Source organism: Stomoxys calcitrans, chromosome 5 (genome assembly GCF_963082655.1).
Source record: "Stomoxys calcitrans chromosome 5, idStoCalc2.1, whole genome shotgun sequence".
In the NCBI taxonomy this organism is placed as follows: domain Eukaryota; kingdom Metazoa; phylum Arthropoda; class Insecta; order Diptera; family Muscidae; genus Stomoxys; species Stomoxys calcitrans.
In genome coordinates this window covers 111,543,522-111,564,276 of record NC_081556.1, presented here as the reverse complement: position 1 = coordinate 111,564,276, position 20,755 = coordinate 111,543,522, and the positions used below count along the sequence as shown (strand labels likewise).

General features: G+C 42.1%; 1 protein-coding gene across 1 annotated transcript in view; it reads right to left on the bottom strand.

Moving 5' to 3' along the window:
• Window positions 1–254: 254 nt before the first annotated feature.
• LOC106088229 (larval cuticle protein 9-like) overlaps window positions 255–20,755 on the bottom strand; it is a 31,542-nt gene continuing 11,041 nt past the window's right edge. The window contains exon 4 of the mRNA XM_059369907.1: window positions 255–524. Coding sequence (XP_059225890.1) covers window positions 255–524 — 270 coding nt within the window. The remainder of the gene's footprint in view (window positions 525–20,755) is intronic.

Genomic DNA, 20,755 nt, shown 5'->3' with positions numbered 1-20,755 from the left:
CTAATATCCAACTTCCGCCGGGAGTTCTTGCTTGATATATTGGAGAGAGCTCCCAGAATTCCGCAAATAGATCCTCCGTGTGCATCATGAAGTGATCCTTGCTAACAAACAACTGGTAGATTAGCTAAAATCTACTTACCACAATTCGAGATACAGTTTTTTTTATCAGTGCACTACGGTGGCTTCCATAAGTATTCACAAAAAACCCATACAATTTAACAACTCACTAAATTTTTATTAACAACTCTAAAGACTTAAACCTGTTCTACTTTTGGATGATAGCCAGACTCATCGGCAGTGTAGGTCACCTTAATGCGTTTGCCTTCCTTGGAAACATATTCGTATTCACCCTTAACCACCCAGTTGTCTTCACCTTGCAAATGACCATCTTGTTCGGCACGAATGCTGTTGCTCAATTCAAGACCATATTTGAAATCTTCAGGATTGACCTCAGAGTACTCCTTGATGACTTCAGCCTCTTCATTGGCATAGGCGAAGGCCAAAAGGCAAGCAACAAGAACAAGCTGCAAAAACACATAAAAAGGAAGTAACTTCTGTTTGTCCTTTCTAAACAAAATAGAGAATTCAAATTGAAATAGCGATACTCACAGAGAATTTCATTATGTTTAGTTTTCAAATGTTAACTGATAGTTATCCCTCTTGATGGAGCTTTTATATTGTGCATCGTAAATTATTTGCTACTGTCATTGGCTCTTACCTACCTACCTACCTGACTTCTGTGATGGAATCTCTCGAAACAATAATAAATTATAAAAATTATAAAAATAGCAAAACAATGGATTTTTTTTTTTCAAAAATAAATATGAAGCTATAATTCAAAAGACATTTTTTTGACTTATTTCTGGTTTGAAGAACAAAAAGAAGAATGCAGCAGATGAGCAATGGCTATGTCATATGACGCAACTTTACCAAAAAAAAAATCATAATTCAAAATATAATTAAAAGAAACAAACACCCAGGAGGGAATTAGGGGTCAATTTTGCCAATTAATGTATTGTGCAGTTTTTTACTCTTGGTAGGTGGAAGCAAGAAAGCGTAAACTTGATAAAAATCATTGTATTCCCACATGCATAGCATTAAGGGATTATTTACCTCATTATTCGATTTGTGGAAACTTGCAACTTATACACTATACAAGACACTGATACTACCCGAGTTTTGTATGGCTCCAAATCATGGATGCTTGCGAAAGCATAAGAGGCAGTACTTGGAATATTTCAGAGAAAGATCCTTCGTATGAACCGCTTAGCATTGATGGAGAATATCGGCATCGTATGAACCACGAACTGTATGACGACGTTGGCATACTTACAGTCAAGTCAGTCAAATATGAAAAATCCGCAATTACTTTTTGGGCAACCCAATACAACGGTTGCGTTGTCAGTCTTTTGAAGGCGATCACTGTGGTACACGCAAACTGGGACGACCAAAACTCCAATAGAAAGATCAAGTGATGAAGTATATCTCGAAACTCGTTGTCAGAGATTGGAAAGGGAGCGCAGAAAATCGAGGCGTTTGGAAAACAATTCTCAGTTGGGCTAATGGGACAAATGTGCTATCAAAGACAATTAAAGAAGAAAGACATTTGTCCGTTAAATAGAGAATCTCACTATTGGTCCTACATAAAACTTTTCCCCGAGTTGTTAGTTTAAACTTCTATCCGTCAGCACTCTTTGGTATGAAAAAGTCTCCATTACATATAAAGACAGACTAAAGACAAAGGAAGGGCTGCAGAAAACTCTTCAACTGGGCGAAAGCCACAAGAGCACCATACGATTGGGACATCAAAAAGGCTGAGGACATCTTCAAAGGCAGTCCCCGAATTTTTAGTTAAAACTTCTATCGGACAGCACTCTTTGGTATGAAACAAGTCTCCGTTACATAAAAGGACAGACTAAAGACTAAGGGAGGACTGCAGAAAACTCTTCAACAGTGCGATAGCCACAAGAGCACCATACGATTGGGACATCTTAAAGGCTGAGCTAAGAAAAAACAAGTAAGAGCGTGCCAAGTTCGGCCGGGCCGAATCTTATATACCCTCCACCATGGATCGCATTTGTCGAGTTCCTTGCGCAATATCTCTTTATAGGCAAACAAAAAATATTGAATAAGAACTATTATGCTATTGGAGCTATATCAAGTTGAAGTTCCATTCGAACCATAAATGAATGCCGACCATTGTAGAAGTCATTATGTAATCTTTCAGTTCATTCGGATATGAATTGCGTCTGGTAGGGGCTCAAGAAGCAAAATCGGGAGATAGGTTTATATGGAAGCTGTATATCGATTCAGACCATATTTGACGCGTATTTTAAAAGTCATGAGAGAAGCCGTTGTACAAAAATTCAGCCAAATCCGATGAATATTGCGCCCTCCAGCGGCTCAAGAAGTCAAGATCCCAGATCGGTTTATATGGCAGCTATACCAGATTATGAACCGATTTGCGCCAGACTTAGCACAGTTATTGGAAGTTATAACAAAACACCTCATGCAAAATTTCAGCCAAATCGGACGAGAATTACGCCCTCTAGAGGCTAAAGAACTCAAGACCCAAGATCGGTTGATATGGCAGCTATATCAAAACATGGACCGATTTGAAGCATATTTTGAGGTGTTACAAACAGAATGACGAAATTAGTATACCCCCATCCTATGGTGGAGGGTATAATAAGGGCGAGCTGAGAAAGGCTTAGAACAAATCCTGAATGGAATTCTGCAGCTCCGTGGAGGATACATCTGAGGCCTCTAGGTTAAGGAAGATTCTGTCCTCTAGATCTATTCCAGTACCAGGTCCGAAGGACATCGAATGAAAGATGGTCACTAAGAGCGAGCTGTAAGCATTCCAAAACTATGTGGTCTAATCTAGACTTGAAGAGGTCCACTGATTTGCTGTCATTGGCCAGAACAGACATCTCAGTCATTATGTCCTTCATGACAGGTCACTGTCCAGTCGGAAAACATGCTGACAGACTAAAGAATGCCAGCAACAACTTTGGCAGAAGCTGTGAGGACATCGAACAAGAAGAGAATATGTGTCTGTGCGTCCTGCTCTAGCATTCAAAAGGAGTTCCATTTTAGGTTCCAATTTCTTTGAGAACCTCTCTAATTTAGCGGATGTGAACATTCGCAAGTTGTTGAGCTTTTCAGAGCCATCTGGATGGTTCGAAGGTAGAAATTAGAAGGCATCTTCCTTCCTGGGGTATCGCAATGGACGAAAACGTCTAAGTGAATCTGATGGCAGACCACTGGCCACTTAAACCTAACCTAACCTAACACAACCTACATACTTAGCTACCATATATACTGAACTCTCGATTATACCTCACGGTCCTCTAGAGGGCGTAATTCTTATCCGTTTGAAATTTTGTTCTTCTCCCATGACCTTAATCACACGTGACAAATATGTTCTGAAACGGTCCATCTTTTGAGCAATGTCTTCTCATATGGTCTCCAACATCCAAACCAAATGTGGTGCAAAAGTGGTCTTAAACCTGATACAGCTCCAAAAGCATAACAATTCAGGGTATTCGACAAAGTAGAGGGTGGTTTCTTGGCTATTGTTTTTTTGACAATACTGGTTTAAACAGCTCACGCACGTTTCGTGATTTGTTTCGCTGTCAAACATCTTCAGTTTGGTCTATAATTTAACCATGAATCGTTTAGAAAACGAACAGTGCTAGCAAATTATTGGATTTTATTATCAAAATGCGTGCTCTGTTAAGAAAGTTCATCGCGAGCTACTTCCATATTATGGTTAAGCTCATTTTTGGCTCAACGGGGCTGTAAATAAGCAGAATTGTCAATGTTGGAATGAAGATCGGCCAGAAGCTTTGCAAGAGCTACCAAAGCATCCAGAAAAAGTCACAGTTTGGGGTGGTTTATGGGCTGGTGGCATCATTGGACCGTACTTCTTCAAAGATGATGCGAATTGTAACGTAACTGTGATGTTGAGCGCTATCGTTAGATGATATCCAACTTTTTTTGCCCAAAATACAAGAGCTTGACTTGCACTTGACTTGTTTCAATAAGACGGTGCCATATACCACACAGCACGCGTAACAAAGGACTTTTTGAGAGGCGAGTTTGGTCAATATTTTATTTCAGGTTCGGGACCGGTGAATTGGCCGCCTAGATCGTGCGATTTAACGCCTTAAAACTATTTTTTGTGGGGCTATGTTATAGCTAATGTCTATACAGACAAATCCGCTTCAATTGACGCATTGGAAGACAACATTGAAGTATTTATTTGTGAGATACCGACCAAAATGTTGGAAGAGAATGCCGAAATTCCCTAAGCGGAAGGACGAATTGAGTCGCAGTCACGGCCAACATTTGCATGGAATAATCTTCAAACATGGAGGCCACCGTAGCGCAGAGGTAAGAATGTCCGCCTATGAGGCTGAATGCCTGGGTTCGAATCCTGGCGAGACCATCAGCAAAAAATTTTCAGCTGTGTTTTTCCCCTCCTAATGCTGGCAACATTTGTGAGGTACTATGCCATGTAAAACTTCTCTCCAAAGAGGTGTCGCAATGCGGCACGCCGTTCGCACTCGGCTATAAAAAGGAGGCCCCTTATCATTGAGCTTAAAAAACTTGAATCGGACTGCACTCATTGATATGTGGGAAGTTTGCCCCTGTTCCTTAGTGGAATGTTCATGGGCAAAATTCGTATCGTAGGGCCCTGGATTGCCGAGAATGAACACAAAAATCGTGAAACCCTTCCTGGCGACGTGATTCGCTGGTGTTGGAGCTGAGCGGCTGTCGGAATGATGGCGAAGGGCGAATTCATTCAAAAGATTGGATAGTCCCATACAGCAATAAGACGGGGTGAACACTGAGAGCAAATATATGAGACAGAAATTGTGTACAATTATATTACATTGGATGAACCTAGATTGCTATCCTTAGAAATCTATATCTAATGTATCCTAATTTTGTAAGAAAGAATTGCTCTTAAGATGTATACGAATTAAATTCGGAAGATAGGTTAGGTTGGATTGAAAAGAGGGTGCATATTTTAATCCGCCCCATGCCACTATGGACATACACCTAAGCCAGTGTATGACAAAAAAAAAAAGACAAAAAAATGCTCCAATGTCTCATCATATTCCCCACATGCCCTACACATGCTATCACTTGCCGTACCGATTTTACATAAGTGAGCTTCTAGTCTTATGTGTCCCGTTATGATACCAATAGTTATACAGACCTCCTTCTTGCTTCCTTTTAGTAGTAGCCTCGTCTTCTCACGATCTGGATCCCCCCATAGGACTTTCGCCGTCCTACCGACCGTTTCGCTGTTTCACAACGTTGCATGCGCATTCGTCGCCCACTCCCTTAACTTGGTCTGCGTAGACTCGAAAGGCTTCGGGTTAACCAAGTTTATTGACGGCAGTCTGCACCGATTTTAAGTGAGCTCGTAGTCCTATGTGTCCCTTTATGATACCAATAGCTATACTGACCTCCTTCTTGCTTCCTTTCAGTAATAGCCTCGTCTTCTCACCATCTGGATCCCCCATAGGATTTTCGCCGTCCTACCAACCGTTTCGCTTTTCCACAATGTCGTCGCCAACTCCCTTAACTCGGACTGCTTCGACCCGAAAGGCTTCGGGTTAACCAAGTTTCTTGATGGCAGTCCTTTGGCCTTCATCGCCAAATCGTCTGCCCTTTTCATTTTCCCTTACTCCGTTATGGCCCGGCACCCAAACGATGCGGATTTTTCCATCCTCAGAGAAGGCGTTAATCTCCTTCTTTAACTGCAAGACTGTTTGTGAGCTTACTGTCCTGGTTGTTATTGCTCTTATGGCAATTTTACTGTCGGTAAAGATATTCACACTCGACGTCCACACCACTTTACGAATTCCGTGATCGCCCGGATCTCCGCCTGCGGGACCGTACTATGGTCAGGCAGTCTAAAACAGATCTCAGTCTCTGGGTTATCAATTGAGACCCCCAGGCCCACTCTGTCCTCTACCTTTGATCCATCCGCGTAACATAATCTTCCAGATGGCAATACTAGGGTTCCGTCAATTCAAGAGAGTGCCGATGGCAGCAGTACCTCGCACTCGACTTCAAGGTTCGTCTCAGGTATCCGATGGGAAATCTCTTCCCTTCCTTCCAGATTTCCTATCGTCGCCTCGATTATCCCGCGATGGTATGAGCTGCTGCCATCCTCAATCCATTCTCCCATCGCGTTAAGTCTCATAGCCGCAGTGGCTGCCTCACACTTAATCTCTATGTTAAAGGGTCGAATATCTCGAATAGTCTCCAGTTCCCAAGTGAGCGTGGTCCTCATCGCTCCGCCTATGCCAAGACTCGATGTCCTCGCGTTAGCACCACACCATTGAACGCATTCCGTGATCGCCCGGATCTCCGCCTGCAGGACCGTATTATGGTCAGGCAGTCTAAAACAGATCTCAGTCCCTGGGTTATCAATTGAGACTCCCAGGCCCACTCTGTCCTCTAGCTTTGATCCATCCGCGTAACATGATCTTCCAGTTGGCAATACTAGGGTTCCGTCAATTCAAGACTGTGCCGATGGCAGCAGTACCTAGTAATCGACTTCAAGGTTCATCTCAGGTATCCGATCGGAAACCTCTTCCCTTCCTTCCAGATTTCCTATCGTCGCCTCGATTATCCCGCGATGGTATGAGCTGCTGCCATCCTCAATCCATTCTCCCATCGCTTTAAGTCTCATAGCCGCAGTGGCTGCCTCATACTTAATCTCTATGTTAAAGGGTCGGATATCTCGAATAGTCTCCAGTTCCCAAGTGGGCGTGGTCCTCATCGCTCCGCCTATGCCAAGACTCGATGTCCTCGCGTTAGCACCACACCACTTCACGCATTCCGTGATCGCCCGCATCTCCCCCTGCCTGATCATATTATGGTCACGCAGTCTAAAACAGATCTCAGTCCCTGGGTTCTCAATGTAAACCCCCTTGTCCCACTCTGTCCTCTAGCTTTGATCCATCCGCGTAACATGATCTTCCAGATGGCAATACTAGGGTTCCGTCAATCCAAGACTGTGCGGATGGCAGCAGTACCTCGCACTTGACTTCAAGATTCACCTCAGGTATTCGATGGGTCGGATATCTAGAATAGTCTCCAGTACCATAGAGGGCGTGGTCCTCATCGCTATGCCTATGTCAAGACAACATGTTCTCTGAACCTGTTGTATGGTCCTTATGTTGCACTTTTTCTCCATAGCAGTCCACCAAACTACTAAGGCGGAAGTAAGTTTTGGTCTTATCACCCTCCCGCAGAGCCAGTGGACTATCCTCGGATTCAGGCCCCATTTCGAGCCTATGGCCCGTCTACATAGTATCCAGCATCTGTCAGTCTTCTCCTCCTGAATGTGACACTTCCAATTCAGTTTCCTGTCCAAGATCACACCTAAGTATTTGACCTTGTCAGATACCGAAATCGTCTTATTGAGGATAGGTGGTGCGTTAAATTCGCCCACCTTCGTCTTCCTCGTGAACAGACATATTTCAGTCTTCTTTGGGTTAGCATTGAGACCTCCAGGTCTAGCCCAGTTATATGCCATATGCACGATCCTTTCGGCCATTCTGCATAACTGGTTCGGATCGTTACCCCTTAGAAGTATTATAACATCGTCTGCGTAGCAGATGGGTTCTAATCCCTCCTCAGTATGCATCCATAATAGGTCATTTATGGTGGTCACCCATAAGAGTGGCGATAAAATGTCCCCCAGTGGCGTGTCTTGTGCCACTTTCTCCCTTATATTTATGCCATGGGACACACAATTTATCCACCTGTTCCTTAGCATATGGTTTATCTAGTCTCTAAGGACCGGGTCCACCCGGTACTGGTCTAAGGATTGGATCAGAGTGTCGCTCCGCACATTGTTAAAAGCCCCCTCGATATCAATGCCAGGGTATACGTTTTGGCATCGAAGGATTCTTCCATTTTGTGCAGAACCTCGTGCAGGGCAGTCTCCAAAGATCTTCCCTTGATAAAGGCATGCTGTTTGTATTTGAGCAGTTCGCTGGATGTCATACTCTTTATCATGGTGTCCACAAAACGTTCCATGGTTTTGAGTAGAAAGGTCATAAGACTTATGGGTCTGCAGGCCTTTGGTCTGTAGGCATAACTTGCCTTACCGGGCTTGGGTATAAACACCACCCTTGCCTCCTGCCACGCTTTCGGAGTATATGCAAGTCCTAGGCAAGCTGTGAAAATATTGGCCAGGTGGGGCGCCAGATAGTCTGCCTCCTTCTGTAGTAACGCCGGAAATCACCCATCAGGTTCGGGTGACTTAAATGGTTTGAAGCTCCTCAAGGATTACTTCGATTAATTCGGAAGATCGATTCATATGGATTCTGTATCATGTAGTAATAGTACCATTATGGGTTATGGTTGACACGAATCATGAAAGATTCGTGACTATGGATGGGCTCCAGAAATTCAGTAGGAATGTAAGTTTGTATCAGACATCGTCGGAATGCCATGATGATCTCGTAACGATAATAAGATATATTTCTACACAGTTTGTATTTCGAGGCAATTACCCTCCATATAATGAACCGAACTCTGACCTTGGTGACCAATTTAGTGATTAAAACTTGCTGGTAATTTGAAAATGGTAAACAAACATACCGCAGAGCTTACTTATAACAATAATTCCTAAGATAAAATTCAACTACAGATTAGATTTTTTATTTCTTAAAAATCCTCTAAAGCACTTCTATTGTTGCTAATACCAACATTGTCCATCTAACTGACTTTGAATTATTCAAATTGTGATGTTATCTGAAAATAAGAGTGTCCGGTTTTACTTTCTTTCACAAGAGAATAAAACAAAACTTTTGCGGGATTTGGTTATGGTAATACGAATGAATAAAATGCTATAAAATATTGTTTTGACTATGATATCATAAAATATAGCCAAGAACTAGTAGTGCTGGAAATTTTTACCGAAAATGCAAATTATGCAAATGCTGGATTCGATATATGAAAGAATAATCATATGAAATCTAATGCTTAATTCTAACACCCCAATAAATATCCAGCAAATTTGTTGAAAGATTTTGTGGGTAATTGATACGGTTGGTTTAATTGCTGACGTCTTAAGATGGCCTTTAATGGCCACAGCGGTTCCTAATGGGTTTTATTTAATAAAGAGAACTTGGAAGTGATCAAAAATTCTGGCATGTTGCAAAAAAATCAGGAACGAGTTCTAGGTAGGGAGTAATTGAAACATGTGGTGGCTATTTAATCAATCAATTTGAGTTTGTATGTATGTTCCGTATGGACTCAAAAAACGGCTGAGTCGAATCGAAACTTTCACAGTTTGTGTAGAATGTTGGGAAAACAGGGTGCTAAAGTTTTTAATACGCCAAGAAAAGGGCGGACTCTCCCCTTTACCCTTATTTTCTAAAGCGCAAGTTCTCGGATATAAGTGGGGATATCCAAGCTTCTAAGAGCAAACGCGTCAAGAAATAGAAGAATTATTGAAAGAAACACTCTCCGAGCTCTATCGGAAGCCAATGGAAAAGGTAATGATGACTACTTCACGGAATTCGATAGGGGTAAACGGCAGAAGGGCGTCAGGGTCACTGATTGCGGCAATTAAGAGGTATTCAACTTTGTCAGTACCTGCATCACTGGTACTGACCTCCTTTGGGCTGGCATAATGGTAGAGCTGGTCCCTATCGATCAATCTTCCGCTGGACCATGCTGCGAGTGTGGTCCAGCGGCCTCCTGAATTGAAGGATGAATTCACACTCCATCACTTCTGTTTTATAACCACCACCATAGAATGAGGGGTACACTACGTCTTGACATTCTATGGCAATATATTTGCCCAAAAAGTAATTGCGGATTTTTCATATTGACAATTTTTTACAGCTTGTGACTCTGTAATTGCATTCTTTCTTCTGTCAGTTATCAGCTGTTACTTTTAGCTTGTTTTAGAAAAAAAGTGTAAAAAAGGTATATTTGATTAAAGTTCATTCTAAGTTTTATAAAAAATGCATTTACTTTCTTTTAAAAAATCCGCAATTACTTTTTGGGCAACCCAATAGCTATGTCCGTCCTCCTGTTCGTCTGTCAAAATCACGATAGCAGTCAAATGAATGAAGAACAAGCGAAATTTTGTTTGAAAACAAAGATTTGGTATCCAAATTTGGATATGGTTCAAGAATTCAAGATCCCAGATCGGTTTATATGGCTGAGATATCAGGTTATGACTCGGCCGACGTGGGGTAACTATGAGCACCACACAGGCGGGAACTTTAAGCTTTGAGAACTTTGTCCATCGTAATCACGGTAAGCTTAGCTGAAAGCTACCGGGCGCGTCCACAAGTTACGGATGGTGGAAAGCTTCGTTTTTATGCGGAGTAGCTGCAAATGCGGCCGCGGGCAGTCAGCGATTTTCGAGAGGAGAATCTCGGGGTGGAGTCAAGTGGCACTGGATCTTAATTAAATACTGAGTGCCAATGATACTAGAGATGACAAGGCGAATTATTGGCGCCTTTAAATAACCAATGGTCAACATCAGCGTCTGTTCCTAGGTTAGGTGCGGCTGGAGGCTAGCATCGGATCTTGGAGCAAGCGGCTCGCCACAACGAGGGATATGTGTGCAATCCCACAAAACCCATGCGGTTGGGGCGATGGGCCAGTAACCCGCCCCCGGAAAACTATGAGAACTACTATGAGAAACAAAGGAATAGTAAAAACAGAAATATTCACACAGCCACATGGCTGTCACCCGATCAAAACACGAGAAACCAAATTGATCACGTTGTGATAGATGGAAGGCATTCATCCAGCATGCTAGATATACGATCGATCCGTGGAGCGAATATAAATTCGGATCATTACCTTGTTGCAGCAAAGGTTCGCACACGTTTGAACACGGCGAGGAAAGTACGATCCACTGCACGAATGCTCGATATTGAAAAGCTGCAAACACAACAAATGGCAGCGGCATACTCCACTCGACTGACCCAACTGCTTGATGAAAGCACTCCTTGTTCCGATGATATAATGGCGCAGTGGCAAACTATTGCTCACTTCATGGAGGGAACCAATCAATGAAGATGGTATAGAATGTTTACCTCCTAATCAGAATGAGGTCCAAGTAGCAGTGACCCGACTGAAAAACAACAAGGCAGAAGGAGCCGACGGGTTACCCACTGAACTATTCAAGACCGAAGACGACACGCTGATATGGCGTGTGCTTCAGCTTGTCTGCGCAATGTGGCTAGAAGAACGTATACCCAATAATTGGAACCTCAGCATACTATGTCCCTTACACAAGAAAGGAGACAAGATGAAATGTGCCAACTACAGAGGAATAAGTCTCCTCCTCATCGCATGCAAGATGCACCCTAGAAGGACAAATCAACACTCACCATCTCTTTGTTGACTACAAAGTCGCTTTCGGAGGCCACCGTAGCGCACAGGTTAACATATCAGCCTTTGACGCTGAACGCCCGGGTTCGAATCCTGGCGAGACCATCAGAAAAAATTTCCAGCGATGGTTTTCCCCTCCTAATGCTGGCAACAGTTGTGCGGGCAACAATTGTGATGCTGTGTAAAAGTGGTCCCTTATCATTGAGCTTAAACTTGAATCGGACTGCTCTAATTGATATGTGAGAAGTTTGCCCCCGTTCCTTAGTGGAATTTTCATGAGCAAAATTTGCATTTGCCGCTTTCGATACCGCTTTACGTTCAAAGGTATTTCAAGCCATGACTTTGTTTGGTATCCCTGCAAAATTAATAAGATTCTGCAGGATGACATTTGCTGATACGCGTTCCTCAGTAAGAATAGGAAAGAATCTCTCCGAACCATTTAATACCAAACTAGGTTTCAGACAAGGAGACAGCGTATCGAGTGATCTCTTGAATATCCTGCTGGAGAAGATTATACGAGATGCAGATGTGAATAGATATGGCACACTAATCACAAGAAAACACATGCTACTCGCCTATGCCGACGACATTGATATCATAGGTCAGTCACCGGAAGTAGTAACTGAGAGATTAAACGAAGAATAATACTGGCAAACAGATGCTACTTTGGACTAAGTAAGATAACACTATACAAGACACTGATACTACCCGTGCTGTTATATGGTTCTAAAGCATGGGTACTGATGAAAGCAGATGAGGCAGTGCTTGGAGTATTTGAGAGAAAGATTCTTCGTAAAATATATATGGTCCCGTTTGCGTTAATGGAGAATATAGGCGACGTATGATCCACGAGCTGTATGACGACGATAGCATAGTTACACTTATCAAAATACAACGGCTGCGTTGGCTAGTTCATGTTGTCAGAATGGATGAAGAAGCTGCAGCAAAGATGTCTTTTGTAGGCAAACACGGTGGTACACGCAAACCCGGACAACCAAAAGCCCGATGGAAAGATCAAGTGGTGGGAGACAGCTCGAGATTTGGTATCAGAGATTATTAGCGCAGAAGATCGAGGCGCTTGGAACGCTATTCTACATTCGGCTTGTGGAACAAATGTTCTGTCATAGCCAATTGAAATAAGTAAAGTAAAATCAATATCCCTAGGAAAGACAACATTAGTATGCTCTTGATTCTTTGGTGGACGATATATAAAAAATACATTTAAATTGGTCTACCTACATCGTTTTATTTTCTAAAAAATAAAGTTATCAATCATTTGAAAAGCTCTTTGATGTTGCTCTACTTTCTAGACAATTTCATCTTTCAAAACAAAAATATGTTTCGAATTTATTTAAAAAATTAAAAACCTATATAATGTTGATTGACCACTATCTCATCTCTAAAAAAAGACATTCTCGAAGATTTTCATTTAAATTCATTTAACAAAATAATGTCCACTATTATACTAGAACTTCTGTATACTTTGCATGGAAACAACTCATGATCGTGATAATCCAAAATACTTTGATGCCATTTAAATCTATTCAATATGCGAACTATAGAAATATAGAAGATTTTATGAATCTGCATAATTTCATTAGAATAATTTTACTTTCGCATTAAATTTGTCTGGAAATTTGACTAACTCAAACACTTTTCTCTAATTAAAGATGATAACAAAAGTGTTCTCTGATCATACATCTCACCCAACCCTCTGAAATGTTGCCTCTTCTAAATGAAAAAAAGCCCATATTGATATCATAAATATTTGTTTCAAAGTCTACTTTAACTCTCTGCTGTGTGATTTCGTTAAATGCGATGAGCCAAGCCAAACCAAGCTGATCGGGCTGCCACAAACTAGTTTCGAACACTTTTGTTTAAAGTTCATATTCATTTATGTTTTATTTTTTGTTAAATACCCCTCCTTGATGTGATGTTTTAATCAGCGATGTGAATATTCATGAAATGCGTATGATTTATGGAACTTCTGAATAAAAATTTTGAAGCAAACAACAAAAAAAAGCAAGCAGTACAAACCGGACGGTCCAGCATATTTGGGATGTTGTATCATAACAGACACAGAATTTTGGCAGCAGCAACAGCAGTTATTTTTAAAGAAGAAAAAACAAATTCACAGATATCGTCACGCGTTGATAAGAATATGAAATTTGTCGGCCCGTTGTTTGACCTTGAAATGTTTTGAACATATGTCCAAAAAACCGAGAGTATACTGGATTCCTAAGGAAACAGATGTGAACACCTAAGGCAATTTAGTTGCCAATTTATTACCCAAGCTTAAATATCAAACATGTGTTCTGTTGTAGTTACCTAGGCCGATATCGAAACTAAAATTTCTTCTTTAACTTGAATGAAAGCGAGTGGGAAGTGAATAAACTATGACTTATAAAGGGTGATTTTTTTGAGGTTAGGATTTTCATGCATTAGTATTTGACAGATCACGTGGGATTTCAGACATGGTGTCAAAGAGAAAGATGCTCAGTATGCTTTGACATTTCATCATGAATAGACTTACTAACGAGCAACGCTTGCAAATCATTGAATTTTATTACCAAAATCAGTGTTCGGTTCGAAATGTGTTCATTCATGTGTTCAGCGATGAGGCTCATTTCTGGTTGAATGGCTACGTAAATAAGCAAAATTGCCGCATTTGGAGTGAAGAGCAACCAGAAGCCGTTCAAGAACTGCCCATGCATCCCGAAAAATGCACTGTTTGGTGTGGTTTGTACGCTGGTGGAATCATTGGACCGTATTTTTTCAAAGATGCTGTTGGACGCAACGTTACGGTGAATGAACACATTTCGAACCGAACACTGATTTTGGTAATAAAATTCAATGATTTGCAAGCGTTGCTCGTTAGTAAGTCTATTCATGATGAAATGTCAAAGCATACTGAGCATCTTTCTCTTTGACACCATGTCTGAAATCCCACGTGATCTGTCAAATGCTAATGCATGAAAATCCTAACCTCAAAAAAATCACCCTTTACTTTCGCTGAACACGTCCACAAAATTGAAAATGATTTTCTAAACTTATTCCTTTATCTAGTGACCTTTCATAAGGCAAATGGAATGGAATATTTTGAGAATAAATGAGGAAGATGGAGCAGATGGGTTATGGGATGCTGGTATTAAAAACCCCCTCTCTGAACTGAACCACTAAGCAATTGTCGAAGTAGGGGAAATTCTTTGAGGAAGAATGCAGAGCAAAAAGCCTTAAGACAATATGGACTTTCTACTACTGCACGAAGAAGAATATGAATATAGAGCCTATTGAGGTCCAAAATCGGAACTGTGTTGCCAAGAATGCACTAACGCTCAGGGAAGTTGATAGGCCTAACCCATTAACCCCGAACGGGCAGAAAAATAACTAAATTTAAAGACGTGCCCTCCAAGAAGAAAAAATTCACCGTCGAGAGTATTATCCACTTAGCCAATTCAGGCCTCTACAGAACTCAAGAATAACAAGAGGGCTTAGAACCTGTGGGGAATCCAGGCTTGGAAAGAAGTGTTCACCCATTATCCTGTGTGTTCTCCTAGCGGGGCAGTGACACAACAGGTCCTAGACCGTCTCCAACTCCTCCTCGTCTTCGCAAATCCTGCAGAAGGCTACCTCTCCCTGCACCCAGCAGACCTGATGTTGCAATAACCAGTCAGGACTTCTATTACCAATCCTAAGTCCTGCTTTCTCAGCCACAGGATAAGCGATGTCCAGTTTCGCGAAAAACTCGGCCACAGGGCCTTTGACACCCTATAACCTACAGCACTAGCACACGCCTTATTCGCGCACTCATCGTAAAAGGCGTCCACCCACAAAGAAGCTCGCACAGTCACACTGATTCCAAAACAAGATCTGCGGCAATAAACGATACATTTCTGGTCAGCTTGACTGCCGCTTCGTTCTCCGTCACACCTAGATGGCATGGGATCCAGCAGAGCTTGACAGCCTTTTCCATAGTTCGAAGAAGTTCGTTGCACCTTTCAACCAGTTTCGACATCCCGCGCCCAACTCCAGAGCCTTCAGCGCCGTCTGACTGTCCTTGTTTACAGTGACAGTCACCGGCAAGGGATATCTGTGAGCACTATACTAGCTGGGACTTCGAGGTCCAATCATAGCTGTCACGAGAAGCTTAGCTGCGAGCTACCGGGCGCGTTCACTGGTGCGGATAGTGGAGTGCTCCATACGGAGTACCTGCACGGCAGTCGCGGACAATCAGCGGTATCGAGCGGAGAATCTCAGTGAGAAGCCGGGCGGCACCGGGTCTTGCATAAATACTGATTGCCTATGATGCTCGATGTGACATGGCGAGTTATTGGCGCCTTCATATGAGCAATGGCCACCATGTTCCTGTGGGTATCGGTCGCTGCTCACCTATAGAAGCTGGACGAGTATCGCCACCCCCATATCCAAATGTGGCTACAACAAAAACAACAGTGACAGTCTAATCGGGCCGTCGCTACTGCACCAACATTGTCTATAGTGCCTTCAGTATCACAAAGACTTCCACATGAAAGACGCTGCACCCGTCCAGAAGCCTATAAAATTTCCTCATTCCAAGAAAATCAACGCAAACTCCTGTTCCAATTAGGAGCCATCCGTGTTTATTCTGAACTCTGGCTTGTGTGTTTGTAACATTGGTAATGCTCCGACTTTCCAGATACGTTATAGGTCAGAGGTGATAGACATAACTTTCAAGACTCTTGATGACAATAGTTTAAAGGATTGGAGAGTGTCCGTGGAGGACTCATTTTCATAAAATCAAGTGGAACCGCTATGCGGAGAGCGTTGAAACAAAGCTTCGGACCATAAGCACCTCGCTGACTGATAGAAAGGAGCTTGAATTGGCAGCAAATCAATGTTGAGTAGTTACAAGGAGAACTGCCCTCTGACATATCCGGGTAAGAGATCACAACCTTTTTGGTGGACCGGGTACTTAAGGAGACTTAGGCATACTACTAGGTGGCTGTATAATGAAGCAAAAGATAACGTAACCCGAACGGAATCTAGCTCTGAGATGCTCGAGCTACTGGCTGCCACGCACTCCCCTGGGTGCTGGGACGTGGCCGGCGGGTCATTTAACCCGGATGGTATCGATATCCCGTTAACACAACATAGTGCCGAGTCACTGTCCATGGTTGAGTACATGACAACAGAGGGGAACATAGTCTGGGCGGTTCGTTTAAACCCAACAAGTCAACGGAACCGAATGGCGTTCTGCCTGCTATGCTGCAAAGGGCAGAACCGATTGTCATACGACTTCTGAAGATGATTCTTAGGAGCTGCGTTTTGCTGGGCTATGTATCGAATGGGTGGCGGGAGGTTAGTGTGGTTTTAATCCCGAAAGCGGGAAAACAGAAACATTCTCCACGCAAGGACTACAGGCTAATAAGACTCTCATCCTTTAGTTTGAAGACACCGACCCTTCACTCGTTTGCGGTTATGCACACACTAAGAGTCGGTTGGTTGATTGCGCCCTTCGTGATGTGGTTGGCTTCATCGACGGGAATTTGAATATGGGTGACTTCACTTTGACATAGAAGAGGCTTTTAGTAAATATGATACTGAAAGGCCGGAGATCAGATAAGGCAGAGAACTCGATAAGTAAGACCAGAGGAACTTCGCATGGAGGAGTTTTATCTCCTCTATTGTGGCTTTTGGTAATCAATGGGATTTTGAAGGCTTTCGAGAGGGAGAGAGTGAAGGTCGTTGCCTACGAGGACGACGTCGTCATCATGGTGGATGAACGTTTCCTCTCTACTATTATGGACCTCGTTCAAGAGCTTTGAGAAAGCTGTCCGGATGGGCGAGGACCAACGGGCTTGGCATAAATCCCAGAGAGTTTGAACAGATCCTATCACCTGGAGGAGGAAACTGGGTTTTTAAGCGAGCCATCCTGGATGGGTGTAGCTACCGCTTACTTCAGAGGCCAAGTACATGAGCGTGATTCTTGGAGAAGAAACATCGAAGTAAGAGTCAAAGGGGACTAAACGCACTAAACTCCTGTCGCAACTCCATAGGAAGGAGTTGAGGCCTAAGGCTGGGGACTCGATGTTTACGGCGGTCGTTCGGCCAATTCTCACCTATGGTTGCCTGGTGTGGCACAAGGCTTTGAAAAATTGTGCCCTTCGCATGATATTCGAGAAGGTACAGGGTACAGGCAGATAACCGTGGCGCAGATGTTAGTATGGTTAGCATTGATGCCAAACGCCTGGTTTCAAACCCCGGCATGAACATCGTAAAAATTTCCAGCGGTGGTTAAACCCTTACTAATGCTGGCTACATTTGTGAGGCATCCCAAGTCGCAATGCCGAGGCCGAACGGCGTTCTGTTCGGCCTCGGCATACAAAAGCAGGCCTCTTATCATTGAGCTTAAACTTTTATCGGATCGGACACTCATTGATATGTGAGAAGTATCTGCTGTTCTTTAATGGAATATTCATGGGAAATTTAGTAGTTGTACAGGATACAGTGGCAGTGCTAATTTTTGGGGCAAGGAGAAGTGCCCCGAGAGAGGCGTTGAATGCCTTTTTCGTTCTTATGCCTTTGCACCTATATGTTGCGTGTGTGGCAACAAAGATCGCCATCAGACTGAGAGAGTCAGATACACGGCGCCCCATTAATTTCGGCGATTCTTCTGTACTGCGAGGGGTATGTGAAGCTGCGTTATAACAGGGGAGCCTTTTTTCGTGATGGCTTTAAAGTCGTTTTCCCCAAAAGAGATCTTTGGGTTGGTTCCGACTTCAATGCCACAACATTAACGATTTTTGATTGAGAACTCCTTAAAAGAAGGGTATAAGAAGTTCGGCTTAATCCAACTCCTCTGCTCTTTTTAAGACCTTAGCATTTTTTAAACACTTTTTTGCTCTTCTTCTTCTTTTAATAAACAACAAAGCTACGTTGTAATTATGAATTCATATCAATGATTTATTGCGTATCATGCTCATATCAGACAACTGACCGCTTGGGGCGAGGGAAATGTTTTGATGAATTATTTGCACACCCATAATTCGTCACAGATAATCTCTCCATCATCTCAAGTATTTCCTTGATAATAAGCTTGGATTAACATTCCACGCTTGTCATATTCACAAATATTAAATAATCATCATCATTAATATCAGATTGCGGGACAAGAGTCTAAATGTGGTATTCAAAGCAGAGATAATGCAAATAATTTCTGTATCTCTTGAAATTTATCATCTTAAACAGGATTTTTTTGTTAATCCATTGGTTGAATTTGAAAAGAAAGAACAATACGAAAAGAAACAAATGATTTGAGGACTGTCTTCAAATAATTCAAATAATTCAATATCAAAATTCACCAACGGGGAAGTAAACAAAAAATGGCATAGAAGAAATTAAGAATAGGTAGGAATATTAAATGACAAAGTTGACAAACCTGGAACTTTGAATAAGGTATGGATCCTTTAAAGAACAGTCCACTAAGGAACAGGGGAAAACTTTAGTCCGATTCAAGTTTTAAGCTCAATGATAAGGGACCTCCTTTCCATAGCCGAGTGCGACGACTCTTTGGGGAGAAGTTTTTGTATGGCATAGTACTTCACAAATTTTGCAAGCTATAAGGTGGGGAAAACCAAAATTTTTTCTAATGGTCACGCCAGGATTCAAACCCATGCGTTTAGCGTCATAGGCGGACATGCTAACCTCTGCTCTACGGTGGCCTCCGATGATGGACTAATAATGCTAAAAATGGATTAATGCTAAAATACCGTTATGTCTTCTCCGAATGTAGGTCATTAAATGATGAATACTTCCGTAAATAACACAGGTCATAACCGCACAACTTTATGCTCAACCGTCAACGCAAAATAAACCGCAACATTGTCTAGCCTAAAATGATGTGAAGACCTAAAGCAGTGTTTAGCTGTTCATTTCATTTTGAATTGACATTAATATCCATCCATTTGCACCAAACCCTGCTTCATTAAAAATGTTAATCGACAACCTCACTCAGAGTCTAGACAGATGCTCCAACAAAAACGCCCATCACGTGGATGCCACAAAAGAGCAGCAAAATTCAACAAACATTCAAAGAAAAATCAACAAATAAAACCGTGCATAGTTCGGCCGGGCCGAATTTTACATACCCTCCACCATGGATCGCATTTGTCGAGTTCTTTTTTCGGCATCTCTTCTTAGGCAAAACAGAAGTCAAAAAGGGAGCGAACGATTTATATGGGAGCTGTATCAGGCTATAGACCGATTCAGACCTTAATAAACACATATGTTAATGGTCATGAGAGGATCCGTCATACAAAATTGCAGGCAATTAGGATAACAATTGCGCCCTCTAGAGGCTCAAGAAGTCAAGACCCAAGATCGGTTTATATGGCAGCTATCCATATAATATACTTGGCACAGTTGTTGGAACCATAATAAGGTCGGATATCGGGAGGCTTAAAATAACCCACTGTTATCAACTTCAGCGAAATCGGATAAAAAATAAAGCTTTTATGGGATTCAGACCCTTTATCGGGAGATCGGTCTATATAACAGCTATATCCAAATATAGTCCGATCAGAACCATATTTAGGATAGATGTCAGGAGGCTAAAAATAACGCACTTTCTCAAATTTCAGCGAAATCGGTTAAGAACTAAAGCTTTTAATGGGCTTCAGACCCCTTATCGGCAGATCGGTCTATATGACAGTATATCTAAATATAGTCCGATCTGCACCATATTTAAGTCAGATGTTGGGAGGCTTAAAATGACCCACTGTTTTCAATTTCAGCGAAATCGGGTAATAAATAAAGCTCTTACGGGCTTCAAACCCTTTATAGGGAGATCGGTCTATATGGCAGCTATATCTAAATATCGACCTATCTAATCCATATTAACGTCAGATGTTGGAAGGGTTAAAATAACCCACTGCTGCAAATTTCTGCGAAATCGGATAATAAATAAAGCTTTTATGGGCTTCAGACCCCTTTATCGGGAGATCGGTCTATATGGCAGCTATATCTAAATATTGACAGATCTAATCCATATCTAGGTCAGATGTTGGGAGGCTTTAAATAACCCACCATTGCAAATTTCAGCGAAATCGGGTAAAAAAATAAAGCTTTTATGGCCTTCAGGCCCTTTATCGGGAGATCGGTCTATATAAATATAGTCCGATCTGAACCATATTTGGGTCAGTTGTCGGGTAGCCTGCAACTACTGACTTTTTCAAATTTCAGTGAAATCGAATAAAAATAAAGCATTTATGGGCATTAGACCCTATATCGGCAGATCGGTCTATATATCAGCTATATCTAAATATGGCCCGATTTGGCCCGTTCAAGAACTTAACTAGCGTGCATCAAAAATACATAT